This window comes from Notamacropus eugenii, chromosome 2 (genome assembly GCF_028372415.1).
Source record: "Notamacropus eugenii isolate mMacEug1 chromosome 2, mMacEug1.pri_v2, whole genome shotgun sequence".
Classification (NCBI taxonomy): Eukaryota; Metazoa; Chordata; class Mammalia; order Diprotodontia; family Macropodidae; genus Notamacropus; species Notamacropus eugenii.
The window spans coordinates 18,378,923-18,392,003 of NC_092873.1; the positions used below are offsets into that span (position 1 = coordinate 18,378,923).

The 13,081-nt window shown below is 58.2% G+C and overlaps 1 protein-coding gene across 1 annotated transcript; it reads right to left on the minus strand.

Annotated features, from left to right (window-relative positions):
- Positions 1–601: 601 nt before the first annotated feature.
- On the minus strand, positions 602–12,539 carry MAP3K11 (mitogen-activated protein kinase kinase kinase 11). The gene is made up of 10 exons (XM_072637364.1): positions 11,589–12,539; positions 6,488–6,668; positions 6,259–6,407; positions 5,965–6,140; positions 5,163–5,406; positions 4,842–4,955; positions 4,380–4,515; positions 4,194–4,285; positions 2,338–2,700; positions 602–1,832 (listed from the first exon to the last, which is right to left on the minus strand). Exons 1-10 carry the CDS (start codon positions 12,289–12,291, stop codon positions 1,492–1,494), a joined length of 2,499 nt encoding a protein of 832 aa, XP_072493465.1. The 5' UTR covers positions 12,292–12,539; the 3' UTR covers positions 602–1,491.
- Between the last annotated feature and the right edge of the window lie 542 nt (positions 12,540–13,081).

Genomic DNA, 13,081 nt, shown 5'->3' on the forward strand with positions numbered 1-13,081 from the left:
CTAAGGTGAAAATGTGTTAAATGGGAATGTATGTGTAGAACCTATATAAGATGGCATGTCATCTCAGGGAGAGAGGGGAAAAAACTAAGATATATGGAAGTGGTTGTAGAAAACTGAAAACAAAATAATTTTTAAAAATCTCTGTAAAGATATATTGACACTATTAAAATGGTTGTAAAACATAATATTAACACAATGTAATAATGTAATCACATATTAACACAAGAATATTAGCTTCTTGAGGGTAGACACTGTCTCGCTTGCATGTTTTTTTCCAATTTTAATTTTTAAATATTTTTTGAGTTCCAAATTCTTTCCCTAGCCTCCCCTGCCATATGTGTGAAATGGCCCCAAATGGATCTCGGCATCAGCTTTCACCCACCCACCGGAAGCTTGCCATTCTGCTCTCCATTTAGGCACGTGGTCTGCCCCAACACAATGTCCTCTCCTGGAGGGTAGGAAGGCCCATTGACCTTTCTTAGGCCAGAAGTCTGTACTCTTGGTTGATTTTCCAAAGCTCCTGATACCCATCCCTAGGTCCCAGGGCCAGATCCTAGTTATCCCCAGAATCCTCTCCCATTGTCAAACAGGACAAAGCTGAGCCAGTGTAGACAGCTGAAGTTTATTTGGTTTCAGTGGCACTCTAGGGCCTAGGGTCTAGGCTGTGACCTCCAGACCAGGGCTGGGAGGTGGGGGGAGTGTTCTGGGAGTCCCCATCTCTGAGGACATGACAAGCTACAATGGGGATTCATCCCCGTCCCAGACACTCTCGGGGCCCCTGGTGTGGGGAAACAGTGGGATACACCCCACGGGCTCTGAAGTCACTCCTGGACACATCAGTCCTATCCCTTTCCCCGTCCCCAGGGGCCACAACCACATAGCTTCCCACTCCCTGCCTCCTGCCCTGGGGCCAGGGGAGGGGGGGCGGACAGTGATTCCCTGAGACAGGTTCTGGTGCCCCCTAAACCAGCCAGTTACAGTGTCGAGCCCCAATGGGGGAAGAAGAGGGGCAAGGGGATGGCTTCAGAGGTCCCCTAGAGACTGGAGAGGCAGGAGTGACCCCAGCTTCCCCTCTGGACTCCCCTCAGTCCAGTGTTAAGGCTTCAGGTGCAGCGTAGTGTTCCAGGGAAGGGAGGTTTCATCCTCATCTTGCACACCCCCCCCCCTCAAAAAAGGGCCACCTTAGAGGAGAACTGAGAGCCTCTGGAAGAAACTGAGGCAGCTGGGAAAGGACCCTAGCTCCTAGAGACTGCTCAGCCCTTTCCAGAGGGACTAGGGGAATAGTGGACAGGGGCCATCAGCTCCATGGATACAGTGGCCTTTAGGGGGTCCGGCCCCTTTCTCCTTTTCCAGTGTATATAGTGGCTCCTGTAGAGGGCTCCCCTCTGACTGAAGGTCCCCCTTGGGGGGCATCCACCTCCCCAGGGCCAGTTCCCTCAAAGGCTCCGAGATGCTCCCACCTCACTGTGGGGTATGCTTTGCTCCCCTCACTCAGGGGCTCTCCTCTGGTTCTGTGGCTCCCCAAGGAGCCTGGCCCCCCATGTCTTTGGTCTGGGCTCTCCTATTCTGTGGGGATTCTGGGCCAAAAGGGTTGAAAGTTGGGGAGTCCTGGAAGGGATCTGAGTCTGGGAACAGGGTCCAGGGAGCTCGACGGGGGACAGGCTGTGGAGATGGAAGCGGGGATGGGCGGGGTCCAGTGGACACAAAGCTCCAGGGATCAATGCGGCTCCGGAGGGGTGAAGGCCTAGGCCTGCCGATGAGGCCCAGCGTTGGGGATCGGGGGGTGCCAGGAGGGGAACGGAAGGCCCCAGGAGGGGGTGAGACAGCCCCACCTGCAAGGAAAGCAGAGGAGAAGCTTGATACAGGAGAGCATCAGGCCCTAGGCCTAAACCTCCCACCACTCTCCTGAGGGCCAGACTTCAACCTCCTCAGTACATGGGCCCCCACCTGAAAAAGCAGCAGCTAAAAGGAATCCGATGCAAAGGGAAGCAGTGGAGTGGGGTTTCCTGGAATGAGCCCCAGCTCGGAAGGCAGGGGAGGAAGTCCCTCATTGACCCCAAGATAAGGTACTGGGTTAGGTGAGCTCTTTGATGGGGATGTCCCTTTTCTAAGGGCCTTCGCAGTTCTAGGCTTCTGCGTTCTAAGGTCTTATCCAGCTCTGATATTCCATGACGTTCTATGAGCTCTTCTAGATCTGACACCCCTATTCTAAGGGCCCCCTCAGCTCTAATGTTCCACATTCTAAGTTCCAAGTTCCCTCCTCCTTCTGATAAACAGATGGTTTCTTTCTGGAGGCTGTGGAGGTTCACTCCCTTCCCTAGGGCCAGGCCTTCTTACCCCGTATTGCCTCCTCTCGGCGTGGGCTTTTGGCAGAGGGCTGCCCCCCAGGGGTTCCCAGGTCAAGAAGTGGGGGGCTGGGAGGTGTCTCAGCATCTAGGCTCAGTGGAGAGGTCGGGGCATCTGGAGTTTTGGGAGAGAAGCGAATGAGGGGGGAGGGGGGTGATGATGATGCCTCTTCTGGGGTAGTGTCTCCCTTGTCTCGGGCCCCACCACCAGCCTGCTGCAAGTCCCGGCCCAGCCCCAGAGAGGCTAACAGAGCTGTCCCCCGGAGCAGGGCACGCTGGATGATTTTGGGAGTCCCACTCCGATCCGAGGGGCCTGCTCGCCGTGGCTCCTCAGGCTCTGGGGGGCGGATGTCACCTGTGAAGGAAGTATAGAGTAGGGCAGGGGAGCATCAGGGGACAGCTAAGGTAGGCCCTGGGCCAGGGGAAGAAGGCAGCAGCACCAGCGAGGCTTCATCCTTCTTCCCACTCCCCTCAGCTCGCTCGTGGCTGCCCCCCCTACACCTTATACCCCTGGTTGATTTAATGGCTCGTCTTCAAGCCTGGGTCTGAGAGACACTGCCCAGTCACTCATGGGCTGAAGGGGCTTTGGTGGCTCCCACTGCAAGACACGAGGCCTGTTCTGATCCCTTTTCACATCTGAGTCTCCCCCAGCCAACATAATGACTATCTCCTTCTCTGAATCTTAGTTGCCTCCAATAGAATATCAGGGCAGAGAGGGGCTCATTTTTGGCTTTGAATTCCCAGGGACTCCCATCATGTCTGGTATATAGTAGGTACTTAATAAATGCTACCTGAGCTCAATGGATTGGATTTCTCTTTGAATCACTGGAGAGGGACAGAACAAACATGCCCCCCTCTTTCTCTCCAAACCCCTGATCTCTAAGCTCCCCAGATTCCCCAGGAGGGCTTCTTGGAAAAGGCCGGTCCCTAGCCTGCTAACACTGTCCACAGCATTGAACGTGTGAGCCCTGTCCTCCCACACAGTCCATGCGGAGCTCCACGAGGGCAGGAATAGAGGCTTTACCTTCTCTCGATTCGTTTGACTTTCCCTCCCCCTTTGACACCTACAGTATTCCCAAGCACACAGTAGGACTGACTCGAGCGCTTAGCTCCCAGCCTCCTCCCCACAGTTCCATCTCCCACTTTCCAGGGACACAGCAGGCACCAAGCTATAGAGAATTTCTGCCTTCTAGAAGCCACAAATTACTGGGGAAACACCAAGTTACCATGAAGGCTTCCCCTAGGAGGTGACCGCTGAGATAGGCAGGACTTTGTGCAAAGGCATGGAGGTAGGAGATGACCTTTACAGGGAAGGCAGGTCAGCTAGGCTGCTTGTAACGAATGGTTTAATAAAGAGGAGGAATGTGGGTCACATTGGCAAGGAGGCTGGCGCTGGAGTGTTAGGGGCCCCTTCTCCCTTCTTGGGCTTCCTCTGGCTCCCAGAGCCTGAATCTGCCATTCTGCCACTTTGGACACTTAGGGTCTTGCTCATTCATCATTCCAAGCACCAGATCCTCAACAAGACTTGATCCTTACTCCCCTTGGCACAGTCCCAGGCATACAGCAGGATACCTGACCCATCCTTGTGGGTGCCATTGTGTCCCCTCCTCTCAACCCCCTTCATCCTCAGCCATTACCCTTCATGAAGTGGGGCCTGTGTTGGTCCAACCACTCTGGTTTTACCTTGGGGACACAGGTTTCCACCATTAGATGGCAGGACAAATGCCCAGGGCCCCCTAACAAGGATCAGAAATGTCCTCACGGGCATCCAGGACAGGCCAAAGACGGTTTAATGGGGGCCCAGAACTATCTCCTGGAAAGGACCCTGAAGGGCTATGGTTCACTCACCATTGAGCGTGGGGGGGGTGGATGGAGACCCCAGCGGGGATGGGTCATTGGAGTCCAGGTACCAGGTTGTCTCGTCCATTCGGGACTGCCTCCTGGGGAGGGGGAGGAGAGTACAAGTGAGTGGCAGAGACTGGGGAAGGGCTGCAGGAGGCTGCAAATGATCTAGGGTCTAATCAGGACACTCACCTCCCATTCTGAGCCTCCCCTGGCTTAGGGGACCCAGGCCCCCAGGCCCAGCATGGCCGGCGCTCCCCATTTCCTGGGTCATCCAAGCGTCGTGGGGATTGGCGACCCCAGACCTGCCCTGTGTCTGCAGCTTCCACTGAGGAGAGAAGAGGAGCTGACTCAGGAGCTGTTCCCTCCCCTGAGGCTGGCTAAGTGGCAAGAGTCCCAAGGAGATGCTGCCCTTTGAAGCAGGGCACCAGGGCTGGCACCATAGTGAAGGGGGAAGGCATGGCCTCCAGCACTAGGAGGAAGACAGGCCCTGTCCTCCACTCCCTGCGCAATCCTGCGCACGGCGTGCAGCCCTCTGGGACTCAGTTTCCCCTTCCAGGGCTAACATTGGGAGCCCCAGACTGGATGGAAAAGGGGGAGTTAAGCTTGGCAGGTGGGGGAGGACACCTGGGCCTCAGAGCGGGGGTCTCTTACACTGTATGGCCCTGAAGCGTGGGAAAGTGGGCGAGTCCCCGGGGCCGACCTCAAAGACGTTTTTCCTTCGGTCCAAGCCAGGAGAGGCCTGCACGGTGATCCGGTGCTTGAAGTCTAGGCCAGGCAACAGGATGAAAGAAGTGACTTTGAAGAGGCCGAGCCCCGCCCCAAGGCCCCACCCCTGCCCCACCTGGAGCCACTCACAAGGCAGCATGCAAATCAACTCCTTCTACGCCCCGCCCCTCTCCTGGGAGCCCCACCCAGAGCCACTCACAAGGCAGCATGCAAAGAGACCCCTGCGGCGAAACCCCGCCCCCTCACCGAGAGGCATGCTGATCCTCTCGCCGCCGTCTCGCGCCCGCAGCTTGCTGCGCTTGAAGGTGCCCCGGCGGCGGCGCACGTGAGGCCGCTCTCGGTCCACCTGCTGCAGCAGCAGGGTCAGCTCGCGCTCGAACACCTCCAGCTCCCACTGAGCCAGCAGGTGCTCGCGCCGCCGCAGCTGCTCTGCCTGGGAGCGCTGCTCCCGCGCCGCCCGGGTCAGCTCCTCCTCGCGGCTGAGCAGCTCCTGGGGGCGGGGGGGCGGGGCGTTAGGACCCTGACGCCCCGCCCCCGGGAGAGCCCCGCCCCCAGGCGATTCTCCCGTCCCTCAGCCTCCAGGAGAGCCCGGCTCCCCAGGGGATGCTGTCCCCTCCTCCTCCAGGACTCTGCAGCCCTCCTCCTCCCCTACTCCCATCCCTGCTCGGAGATGGAGGGCTAGTAGAGCCTCGGGCCGCTCCCTCATTTTCTAGCGGAGGAAGCTGAGGCTCCAAGATGTCAAGTAGCAAAGACCACGTTTGCCCCGAGGTCCTCTGGCTACCCTTACTCTCTCAGGACCCAGATGCCCCCTCTGGTGCCAGGCAGCCCGTCCTTGCCAGAAACTTCATCTTCTGTCCTCCTAGTCCCCAAAGTGGCTTCCTTTCCAGGGACCCAGGTGTTCTGCCCTGCAACCTCATCTTGCATGGCAGGGACAAAACACACTGGACTTGGAGATTAGAACTGGGTTCAAATCCTGGCTTTGCTCTTGCCTCCCTGGTAGTCTGTTTTTAATCCTCCCATCCCTCCCCAGGGCCCAGGGAGTCAGCACCTTTTCCTTTGCCCGGATCTCGTCAAAGAGACCCTGGATCTCCCGCTTCCAGCCGTCCTGCATGGAGTGGAAGGAGTCCCGGGGCATTTCCCTCAACACCTGGGCTTCCAAGGCTGACAGCTGTTGCAGAATGACTGAGAAGTCTGGCCGGCGGTGGGGGTCCTGTGCCCAGCAGTCTTGGGGGAAGGAGAGAAAGGGGGGGCTATCTCTGGGTCTTCCTGCCCCACCCCCAAGCCCTCTCCATCACCATTATAAGCTTCCTTTCCCCTGTACCACCGAATGCTTGGCTCTTACCAGCCATGAGCTGAGCAAAGGGCTCTGGGCAGGTGGAGGGAATGGGCAGGGTGAGCTTGTTCACAGCAACCCCATAGGCCACAGCTAGGCCATCGATGCCACGGTAAGGCACCTCTCCAGTCAGCAGCTCCCACAGCAGCACCCCAAAGCTGTAGGCCAGAAGAGCCTGCGTCAGTCACCCACCCTTGTGGTGTCCCCCCTCCCCCTCCTGTGGTCAAGATCCTCAGACCTCCACACATCGCTGCCCTTGGAGAAGGTGGAGGCCTTGATGACTTCAGGGGCCATCCAGGCATAGGTGCCAGCGGCACTCATCTGGGTGGTCTTGTGCCATTCTCGAGCCAGGCCAAAGTCAGTGATCTTCAGGGTCTTGTGCTCCACATCGTCCCCCTCGACAGGCTGTAGCAGTAGAACTGGGGAGAGAGGAGAGCCCCATGAGCAGGGAAAGGTTCCTTTTTACCACAACACAAGCCTCAGAGGGTGGAGCAGAGGATGAAACCCACCCTTCTGGCACAATGTTGTAGATGAGTTTCATCAGGGCATGGGGTAGATGTCAGAATCTGGGATGCCCACTGAGGCAAAAGCCCTGACTAGTCACCCAGGCAAGGCTTCCTAGGGTCTGGCCATGCCTGCTTCTGCCCTGCTCAGAAAACCCTCTGTGCTACCCTAGGGACACTAAGAGAAAGCACCAAGACAGCGCTTCACAGTCTGGCTCCAGTCACCCTGGCTAGTCTGACCACCTTCTTCACCCCAGAGTTGATCAGCAGCCATTCTGCCATCTCATGCCTCCAAGCATTTGGCTCAGTCAAACATCCATGCCTGGAGCACATACCAGCCTCACCTCTGTCCTCTAGATTTCCTTTCAAGGCTTTCTCTGAGCCCTGGAGACTGCTCCTGCTATTTGTATCCCCTCCTTCCTCAGACTGTTCTAGAGTACATGGTCTCTGATTTCTCCCTAACACCTACCACTCCCCAGTTTTGATTTAATTGTGGAAAGAGCACTGGCCCAAGTCAGAGAAGTCAACCTTCGCTCTCACCTCTAGTACATATTGGTGTGACTCTGGGCAAGTGCCCAAGGCACCTCTCTGGGCTTCATGGGGGGGAGGAATGAACTAGGTGGTCACTTCCAGCTTTACAGTCTGGCAGCTAGCTGTGTGACAGAGAAGTCACCAACCATCTATATGCCTCAGTTCCTGACCTATACAATGGGGATGATAATTGCATGTCCCTTCTATGGTTGTTTCAGGACTGCAATGAGATATTTGTAAAGAGCTGAGCACACAGCAGGCATTTCATAATTGCCCTGAGAACAAAGGCCCGGAATGATTAAAAACTAGGATGTTTCTTTGGAGTAGTCAGGTTTCCAAAGAACTTGGGTTGTGATCTCAAGAAGGCTGATGGGGGCCCTGTCTGTTGTTGGGGCGGTGGAGACTGGTTCCGCTTTTACAGATGAAATTGAAGCTCCATGGGTGGTAACGACCCAGAGCTCAGCCCCAGCTAGGGCAGGTCTCCCAAGGAATTTGAACCCAGGCTTCCCTGACCCCCAGCCCAGTGCACTCAGATGAAACCAGGCCCAAGGGGGAGTTGGGCCAAAGTGGGGATTCTTTTCTACCTCTGGTTCATTTCATTTCCTGTTTCCTCCTGGGCCTCAGCCCCACCCTCCAGCTGTGGCCTGGAGAGGCAGCCAGGTAATTGCGGGAGGAGCCCTGGCTCAGAGTTCAAATCCCATCTGGCAACCCTGAGGTCTCAGTTTCCTCATCTGTAAAGGACCTAGGAGCCCAGGACCTCCTCTTGCCCATCACACCATTCTTTCTGGCTGGCACCTGTTGGAAGGGGGTGCTTTTAAGTTCCCTGGCAGCCTCCCCATCCTTTCAAAAGCAGGGATGACTGGAGGAGCTAGGTAGCATAGTGGATAGGATTACTGGCCCTGGAATCAGAAAAATCTGAGTTCAAATCTAGATTCGGACATTTACTAGCTGTGTGACTCGGTAAGTCACCTAACTCCGATTCCCGCCCCCCCCCCCCCAAAAAAAAAAAAAAGCAGAAGAGGGCTGGGGTAGCTGGGGCCAAGACAAGTCAAGGGACTTTCCTCAGGTTGCAAAGCAGAGCACGAATTCATCCTAAAGGTGGGCAGGGCTGATCACATCCAGAGGGAGTGTGATCCCTGACACCTGGTTCATGCCCCCATCCCTGAGCTCCTGCCCTACAGTCCTGGCCAGATCCCAAGGAACTCGGTGCTGGAAGGGCTCCCTGAATGGAATGGAAGCTCAATGAGGACAAGAATCATCTCATTTTCAGTCTTGTTAGCCCCAGGGCCTGGCGCCTAGTAGACATTTAATAAGATCCTCATTGAGCTGAATTGACTGGAGCTCTCTCACCGGACAGATGAGGAAACAGGACCAGAGAGACAGGGTCAGCCCTGGGCTGGGCAGGATTAGGAGCTGTGTACTAAGCCCCAGTCCCGGAGGCTCAGACATCCCTATTTCCTGTCTTTTAGGCTTCCCTGAGGGGTCTTATGCTCACTCAGCCCCATCAGTGCAAAGGCCCAGCTCAATTCCTTGCTGTTTCCAGAGCCATGGACTTGGCCCCAGTTGGCCCCCAGGGCCGCCCACCTCTGTGGGGCCCTGGGCTGGCTCTGTACCTCAGGCCCTGTCCAGACTTCTTCCCCTTCCCTTCCCGATCCTCCCAGCTTCCCCTTTCTAAGCAACCTCAGTCAGGAAAGTCAGGGGGTGAGGGCAGCAGGGCTGGCCTAGGCTGGGGCAGCCCTGGAGAGCTAGTCCTGTGACTCGTGGGCCTGGAGAATTCCCTCCCTCCTCTTCCCCAGCCAAGGCTCACAAGGACCCCATTGTCCAGGCCACTACAGGAAAATCAGCCCATTGTTTTGTGCCATGTCCCCCCACCCCCGGCATAGGGATCCCCCTCCCACCCCCAGTGCACTCAGGACTCCTGGACCCAGGACTGGGGAGTCTGGAGGATGCCCAAGTTCTGGGAGACCAGAGGCCCAAGGTGCCTAGGTTACAGGGGCCACATTTGAGCTCAGCAGCCATCCAGAGGGGGTTTGGCCAGGGGGGTTGCTGCTCCCAGTTCCCCCCCCAACCCCCCACCCAGCCACCCCCGCAGCCAGCTGGGCCTGGAGAGGGAGAGGGAGAGAGGAGGCCAGGGCAGGGACAGGAAGCCCGTTCAGGAAACGCAGGAAGTAGCAGGGAGGGTGGGGAGCGGGGGCCGGGCCATTGTTCCATTTTCTCTGCAAAGAGAAAGGAGGAAAAACAGAAGCCAGGAGTCCCCTCCCCCCAGCCAGGGGTCCAGCTTGCTAGGGAATCCCCCCTCCTGGTAGGGCGCAGGGCTCTGGGGATAGGGGCGGCAGTGGGGATGGGGACCCTTCCTGCTGTCCATGACTCCTTCCTCCCAACCTAAGAAGCCAGAAATTCGAGAAGGCTGGAAACTGGGGGCCCTGCAGAGACTCAGCACCAAAAGGGGCCTCAGGCATTGTCTGATCTCAGCTTCTCCTTTGTGGGGAAACCGAGGCTCAGAGAGGTTTAATGGCCCAGACACCCACAGTTAGTGGGGATTGAATGCAGGGGCCATCTCTCTCCACTTTTTCCTGACGTAGTGATGTTGAATCCCCCATCCAGGACAGAAGGACCTAGAACTCCCCAGCCCTCAGCTTCACCCCTGGGCTCAGAGGCCAAAGGCCCCCCCAGCTCCCTGGCCTGGCATCTACACCTGATGTTACTGCCCTTCAGTCTCAGCCCAGGGCCATGCTCCAGACTGAACTCCTCCCCCTCCTCCCCTGAGCTGGACAGTCCATTCTTCAAGTTTTTGCTGCTGAAATGTTCTGCCCTCTTTCTTCTGCAGGGTTCCACCTCAGCCCTTCTTCCTCTAGGAAGGCCCTGGCTGTGTGGGCCCAAGACAGCCAGAGGGTCAGTGCCGCACACAGCACATTGCCCTGCACATGGTAGACTGAGGGCAGGCCGCAGCACCCCAGGGAACACAAGAAGTCCAGCTTTTCAGCACTGACAGCGACAAGCCTTCTCGATCACTGACTCTAACTCCTCTAAAACTAAAGTCCAGAGAGGAAAAGTGACCTCCCTGAGGGTTCACAGTAAATCACTGGCAAAGCTGGACAAAGGACTTTCTTCTGCCTTCCATTCCAGTGCCCTTAAAAACAATTTGGGGAAAAATGTGAAAATATACATTCAAGACACAATTGTTCACTTAAACTGGGCACTGGGGAGGAAGGTTGTGTTCACTTAAACTGGGCACTGGGGAGGAAGGTTGTGGGGGAATAGACCAGTTTCCTGCCTTCCAGGAGCAGAGTCTAGAAAGACAGACTAGACCCAGGCAGACAAGTGTGATGGGGATAGGTCAAAGGGCATGGTAAGTGGGAGGGAAGGAGGGAGCAGTGGGCATTGAGCTGGTCAGAGAAGGCTTCCTGGAGGGGCCAGAAAGATGGATGAGGCTGCCCCGGAGCCTACTGTCTTCTTCCCAAAGCTCCACGAGTCACCAGCAGAGGCTGGACTATTTAGGGAAACAAATCCTGATTTAAGCCCGTACTCCACTCAAGGCCCCACCTTTGACTGAGTTATCCCTGCTCCAGGTGGGTATTTGCTGGTGTCAGTGGGGAGGGAGGTGACTCTCTAATTCTTAAATGGTCTGAGTAGGGAACGGATGGCCAGGCTTCTGAGAAGGACTGTCAGTTAACGCCCAGCCCCCGCAACATCCCCAGGATAGCACCACTCTTGTCAGCTAAGGCCCCTGGCCATCCCTAGGATTCCTGCCAGTTCCTTTCTCTCTCTAGGCCTCAGTTTCCTCTGGTGTAAGAGGAGAGGGTTGGAACCAATGTGATCTAAGGGCTCCTCCAGCTGGGACATTCTCAGCCTTATGCTTAGGGTGGGGTGGGGTGAGAAGCCTGTGTTTCTGGAGCCAAGCTTTAATCCTTGAAATATCTCTGGTTTTGGAGTCAAATGAGTGAAGTCCAGAGTGGCCCTGGGAAAGTCACTGCCCCTCTCTCTGCCTCAGTTTTCTCCTCTGCTAAATGGGAACATGGCCCCCACTTACCTTACAAGGAACAGAGAGGAAGGGGAGTTATGGCTATTATCAGCCCATGACCCTGGGAGCTGAGTTGAGCTGTGGGAGCCCCAAGCCATGCCACCTTCCTTCCAGCTGCTTTCTCCAGGGTCAGGATTTAGAGAAAGCTGCTGGTTCTCAGGGTTCCACCCCACTCCTGCCTGCCCGCCAGTCCTTCCCAACAAGCTTAGATCAGCAGGGCCAGAGAGCACTGGGGGGGCTGAGGGGTCTGGGAAGGGGCAGGGGCGGGGAGGCAGCTTACTCACTGTTGTTAGACTTGAGGTCCCGGTGAATGACAGGGACCAGAGCCTCGCAGTGTAGGTAGTGCATCCCCCTGGCTATCTGCACCCCCCAGTTGACCAGCACGTGAGGGGGGACCCTGCGGCCGGCCAGCGCCCGGCTGAGGGGCCCTCCGGCCGCGTACTCCATCACCAGGCACAGGTTGGGCTCCTCCAGGCAGACTGCCTTGAGCGCGATGATGTTGGGGTGCGCCAGCATGGCGAAGAGGCGAGCCTCCTGGCGGACACTCTCGGCCGTCACGCTGATGTCCTCGTCTGGGTCCTGGCGGGCAGCCTTGACCGCCACCAGCTCGCCCCGCCAGCTGCCCCGGTACACCTTGCCGAAGCCCCCCACTCCGATCACCTCCTCCAGGCGCAGCTCCTGGAAGCGGGCCACCTCGGGCTGCGGGGGGCCGCCGCGGGACACGTAGTTGGACGGGAAGATGCCCACCTGGTCGCCCACCTTGCCCGCCCACCAGCCCTCGTCCCCGGAGATGGCCGCGTCCCGGGACAGCACCTCCACCCGGTCGCCCTTGCGCAGGGTCAGCTCGTCGCGGCCGCTGGCCTCGTAGTCGAAGAGCGCCGTCCACACGGGGTTGGAGTAGGCGGTCTTGGGGGCGCCCTCGGCCCGCCCCCCTCCGTTCCAGGCCCCCAGGGGGCTCTTGAGGAGCAAGTTCTTGAGGGGCTCCATTCTGAGGGTGCCCCGCGCTCATAGGCTCATCTTAACAGACGGGGAAACCGAGGCCCGGAGAGGCGAGCGCCGCGCTCCCCCCCCATGGCGGGGTTCGGAGGAGGGCCGCCCGGAGGAGGGGGGGCTCGGGCCGGCTCAGGGGCGGGGCGCCCGGGGGCCCCAGGGGCGCCGCCTGGGGACCATGGGGGGCGGGGGGCTGCGGACGCGGCTCTACTCCTGGCTCCGGCGGCCCTGCCGCGCTCCCTCCTTCCTCCCTCCCGAGGTCTCTTTGTACTTTGGCCCCGGGCGGGAGGCGGCGGCGGCGGGGGAGGAGTTTCGCTTTTTTCCGCTCTTCTCCCTCCTGCAGGAAACAGCATCAGATGACGCTGGCCCCGCGGGGCGGCCCCGGCCGGGAGACCCCGAGCCCCGCAACCGCTCCCCGGGGACTCCGCGCGGGCGCCCCCCGCCGCGAGCTGCTTAGCCCGGGCGCGTCTGGGGGACTCGGGGGAAACTGAGGCTGGCGAGGGGCGGGGGCGCTCCCGCACGGGGCGCCGGCGGGCCCGAGCGCGCGCCCCTCCACCTCTCCGGCGCCGCTCCAACCCTTTTACCGGGCTCCTGCGAGCCTTCGGAGAAGGGCTGAGCGGGTATCGACCGCCGCAGCCTCTGTTCGGCGGAGGCGTGCCTGTCTCTTTAAGAAAGCCGACGCCATCTGAGCTCTTCTATTTCTGCCTGCTCCGAGGACTTTCGACCCGGGAACTAGCCGGGTCTGGACCGTGACCTAAAAAATGGAGACGACTCTATCGGGCGCATT

Excerpts from the sequence above, each read along its gene's own strand:
- MAP3K11 (XM_072637364.1), bottom strand. The coding sequence starts at position 12,291 with ATGGAGCCCCTCAAGAACTTGCTCCTCAAGAGCCCCCTGGGGGCCTGG. Across the intron at positions 4,956-5,162 it reads GAGGATCAGCATGCCTCTCG|ACTTCAAGCACCGGATCACC; the intron begins GTGAGGGGGCGG and ends TGCCTGGCCTAG. Across the intron at positions 4,286-4,379 it reads GGGGAGGCTCAGAATGGGAG|GAGGCAGTCCCGAATGGACG; the intron begins GTGAGTGTCCTG and ends CCCCCTCCCCAG.